General features: G+C 45.9%; 1 protein-coding gene across 2 annotated transcripts in view; it reads left to right on the plus strand.

Moving 5' to 3' along the window:
- Positions 1–5,000, plus strand: part of col27a1a (collagen, type XXVII, alpha 1a) — a 64,110-nt gene that overhangs the window by 6,912 nt on the left and 52,198 nt on the right. For both annotated transcript variants that reach the window (XR_008398300.1, XM_053687815.1), the window contains exons 3-4: positions 21–1,756; positions 3,296–3,349. Coding sequence is in view for 1 of the 2 variants with exons in the window: in XM_053687815.1 (XP_053543790.1) it covers positions 21–1,756; positions 3,296–3,349 (1,790 nt within the window). In the remaining variant the exon portion in view is untranslated. The remainder of the gene's footprint in view (positions 1–20; positions 1,757–3,295; positions 3,350–5,000) is intronic.

Genomic DNA, 5,000 nt, shown 5'->3' on the forward strand with positions numbered 1-5,000 from the left:
TATGTAAATCTGTGTCGCAGATGTGGACGTGTTGCAGCGGTTGGGTCTTCGCTTTGAGCAGGGTCCTCGCTCTGTCCCGTTCGGTGTCATCCCACTCCACTCCAGCATCATCCTCACGTCACGGGCGCGTGTCACTGCTGCCACACGCTCCGTATTCCCACAGCCTTTCTCCTGGAACACCACACTCGTGCTAAGCATACGCTCACATCGTGCCAACTCTGCTTTCCTTTTCTCGGTTTTCTCTGGCTCACGCCTCCAGTTAGGCTTGCAGGTGTCACCGGATGACCTTACACTCCACGCTGGGCCTGGCAACTCGGTTCGCTTTCCGTATCATCTTCATGATGGCCGCTGGCACCACCTGGCCCTTGTGCTTGCTGGCCAGACAGCCACCCTGCTGCCTGCTTGTGACAATGACAGCAGTGGAACAACACAAGAGTTTCCACTACGTCCTCCGTTTCAGCATTTGGACCCCCGGAGCACCTTCCGACTGGGCGGAAGCAGTGCTTTGCTACCTAACATTGAACCCTTTGAGGGTGCAGTGTGCCAGTTCGATGTGGTACCCACAGAACAGGTTAACTATTGCAAGGCCATTCGAAAGCAGTGCAGAGAAAATGACACCTACCGGCCAGCAGCGCCGTCTCCCCTGCTGCCTTTACCCTCCACAATGGTGCAGTCATCCACATCTAATCATACCCTTGCAGTCATGCCCACTCTAATTCCCTGGACACTCCTGAATGACTCTGTCACACCTAGAGTCAGAACCAGCCATGATTCGACAGGGTTTCGAGCCACAGCGACTCCTCAAATTCCCCCAACTCAGATAGGATTCAAACCGCCACCATTGCATGGAAACTCGGACACTGCCACACCGTCACCAACTTTCAGGGCACACAAAGAGCTAAACCAAAAAAGCCCCAAACCCCCAGCCTCCAAGCCCATGTTGGGAAAATCCATCACTGACACCAAACTGACCGGATCCAGACACACTACAGCAAAAGCTCAAGCTCAAACCGTTACTGTGAAACCGTTACACATGTTTACAAGTCCAAAACCTGCTGTCTCAAATCCCATGAGTGTATCGAAACCCGGCAGCTCAAAACACACACGCATATCAAAAGCCTTCAGCTCCAAACCCACCAGTGCATCAAAACTTAACAGCACCAACCCCACTAGTGTGTCAAAACCGTCTAACTCAAAACCAAACAGTGAATCAAAACCTGCTAGCATAAAACCCACAACCATATCAAAACCCACCCATTCAAAACCGTTAGCCTCCAAACCAGCACTAGTGAAGCCCTCTAAACCCACAATTCCAAAAGGGCCCCTTCCCAAACCCTCCCCTACTAAACCTCCATTAGAAACAAGCAGAAAAAAAATCACAGGAAACGTACTGACCCCGACAGTCAGTCCCACGCAGCGCCAATTAAACTTATCGATATCTTTATCTAACAAGATTCCCGTTACCCCCAAGAAACTAAGCCCTTTGCCAACTAAAAAGGTCCCAAGCAGCACCAGACAGACACCCAGACACATGCCCCCCATGCCCAGGACCACACCTGTCATCCCTGTTGTTTCAAAGATGCCTCCAATCACTCTAGTAAAACCTACCAAAAGCTCAGTGGTACATGCTACCATGTTGGCCCCAGAGACAGGGACAGTTCTGCCTGCTGATGGACTTCAGGGCTGGGATATGGATCTAGGACTTTTTGCTTCTCAGATTGGACCTCCAGGGCAAAAGGGAGAACTTGGACCTGTGGTAAGAACCCAGATTATTTTATTATATACGGCGTTTTTAAAAAAAAAAAAATTTTTACACCAGTAAAGGGGTTGAAACTGAAACAGTAACATCCTACGAGTTCCAGTTTACGTGACCATGAGATGCACGCGTACAGTCATGTACGCATAGCATAAAGTCCTGCAAATCAGGCATCACTTTTTAATTAAAATGATTCCGGTTTTGACACGTGGTAAAATAGTCATGCCAAAACATCATGGGTTTTCTAAAGACCGAGGTGAGTTTAATTGGTCTGCAAGAGAGATGAATGTGCGGCGAGGTCAGCAGTGAACATTTCGTGCGATTGAGTAACACACGAACCCGGAGTCTGCCACTTCCTGTAAGTGTAAAATGCAGAGAGAACATTACCAGGAGTGTGTGTGTGTGTGTGTGTGTGTGTGTGTGTGTGTGTGCGTGTGTGTGTATGGAATGTGACTCCTCTGTTATTACCAGTTTATTAGCTGAAGTGCACCATTATCCACCTTAATCACACACACGCTGTTTTGTAATTGTAACTTACCCTGCTGACACACCTCGGACACCCTCTTATTTACACACGCGCGCACGCACACACACACACACTATTCAGTCTACACCTGCCCTAATGGACATGAGACCCTCTCATTAAACCTATTCTTTGGTAATAACACATAACCCCACCCTATACAACACACACACACACACACACACACACACACACACACTGTGGAAGCAGAGGAGCCGTGAGCATCACAGTGCATACTAGGCACTTTAAAAAGGAAATGTCTTCCCACAGTGGTGGACACTGAGGTGTGTGTGTGTGTGTGTGTAGCCGTGCGACGGAAAATGCGCCTCTAGTGAAAAAGCCACTGTCCCCCCTTCTGTAGATGCATAGCTGTAACCCTTAGAGATTCTTTACATAAATACACACGCAAAGCCCCCACCCTCAAGACTTTTCGTCAATAGAGCTCTTTCATCCATCGCCACGTGGCATTGTGTGTGCGTGGGGGGTGGGGGGTGGGGGTGTGTGGAGTTCACAGCGAGAGAGGGAAACAGAGAGATTTATTATTTTTTTTTTTATCTGTGTGGGAACAAAACTAATCTTCATTATTAAGGTCGATTTATTTGCTAACATCAAATGAAACGTAGCTTTTTCTTTCTTTCTTTCTTTCTTTCTTCTTCTTTTATAATGAGATTTTGATTGAAGTAGATTTAGTTTCAACTCATTATTTGCCATAACAAGTGTTTAGTCTGTGGCCTGATAGAAAAAGACATAACAGAGAAGCATAATGATACAACAACGGGTCACGCACACACACACACACACACGCTCACACACACGCCTTCTAATAACTTCCTGTTTCCTCTATATATTTCGTTTCTAATCGCTGAGCTGTAGTTTAGTTCTCAGTAGTAGTCTTATATGCGCGAACACACACGGAAAGAACGAGTCAATAAAGACTTTTGTGTGTGTGTGTGTGAGTGTGTATATTTGGGTATATGTATGTAGAAGTATAACTCTTGGCACTTCTTTTTTTGTAGGGAATTCAGGGACCGCAGGGAAAACCAGGAGCACCAGGAAAAAGGGGCCCACAGGTGTGTGTGTGTGTGTGTGTGTGTGTGTGTGTGTGTGTGTGTGTGTGTGTGTGTGGGGTATAAACAGGTAAAGGTGTGTGTAAAAAGGAGTGTGTTTATAAAACAGCATCCAATAAAACGTCACACATTATTCCAGTGTGCTAACGTCTTCATTCCAAAAGAAGGAGCCAGAGTTTTGGATCTGAGAGACCTAATTAGTTTGTGACCATACAGCTGAAGGATGCGTACTTCTACATTGCAACTGGTGTGGACGGTGTGGATGGTATGCAATCGGCTATTCCTCCTCTTCTGACCTTTTTTTAAATTTTTTTTTTTAGTTTTAGAGCCTAGGGTGTTAGCAAAAATGTGTGAGAGCTGCCCTAGTCTGTCCTAGTCGGCCTTAGAAAGAAAGACAGCCAGACACACAAAAGACAGACAACTCTCTGTGTAATGTGGTCCGTACATAGGGAAGATACACAGGCGCTGGCACACAATTGGCCAAATCTATAAGAGTATGCATTTCCACTACTGTTGACACTACAACGCATCCAGCAGACTGTGCAATCTGTGCGTCTTGTTCATAGCCTGCAGTTTCGGACTGTTTTTGACATTACTGATGAATCCCCCTTACTGTCCCAGATGAATGGGTCACTGTGGCATAGCACACCACTCTCCATAAAGTGATGGATCGGGCCCCTGGGAATGACCCCAGGATAAGGGCACGTTTGCAAAGGGTCAGACACACTCTTGTGATTGTGCATGCAGACTGAATGGTATTTAGGTGAGTGAAAGTTTTCTCATTAATGTGCAAAAAACGCTAGGAATAAATCCCCCATCTTGCAAAGGTTTTGCAGAATCTACTCGAAGCATCTCTTTCTGGCTCTACCCTCAAAATGTAAGTGGCTGATTGATGGATTTCTTTTGGGAGCACATGTTCTTTCTTTCTTTTTTTTTTTTTAAATCTTGAAGGTGAGGGATGGTTCTGGTCCCACATTGGGACTTGGCCTTGGTGCTAGAAGTCTGGACGATTTGCCATGTATATATAAAAATATATATGAATGGCAGACTGAAAGTGGCTTTTGCTTAGGAAAGCTTTTTTTGCTGTCCATCACTCAAGCGCTACGTGGAAGCATCTGCCAGTTGGCGCATCGCTGGCCAGGTGTTTGTGTGCTTTGGGGAGCACCATAAAGAGCTCTGCTGTCTAAAGACAGGTTAGCCCACTGGGTAAAGGAAGTGATTGCGCAAGCATACTTGAACACAGGTTCAAGAGGCACCTTGTATTAAATTTTGACTCATGCTAGGCCTACCTTTGATGCAGGCTAGAGGAGTGTTACTTGCAGACTTATGTGAAGAGTTCACTGTCTACCTTCTCCAGATTTTACAGACATTTTGTAGCCAGTGACCTCTGTGGTGAGTCTCACTCCTGTTAGTGAAAAGTATCAGACTGCTGATTAATTCTTATCCTCAATGGAGTACAATAGAACCTGTAGTATGCAATATGTGCAGTGTGCGTACCTACAGTATGTGTGTGTGTTTGTGTATCTACCTAATGGTGAATATTCATTATCATGCCATTAAATTATTGTAAATATGTTGGATGATTATGAGACAGAGACTGAGAAACACCCAATTCAGTGTTGGGCCACTACACGCAAGCGTACACACAAACACA

Source organism: Ictalurus punctatus, chromosome 18 (assembly GCF_001660625.3).
Source record: "Ictalurus punctatus breed USDA103 chromosome 18, Coco_2.0, whole genome shotgun sequence".
Taxonomy (NCBI): domain Eukaryota; kingdom Metazoa; phylum Chordata; class Actinopteri; order Siluriformes; family Ictaluridae; genus Ictalurus; species Ictalurus punctatus.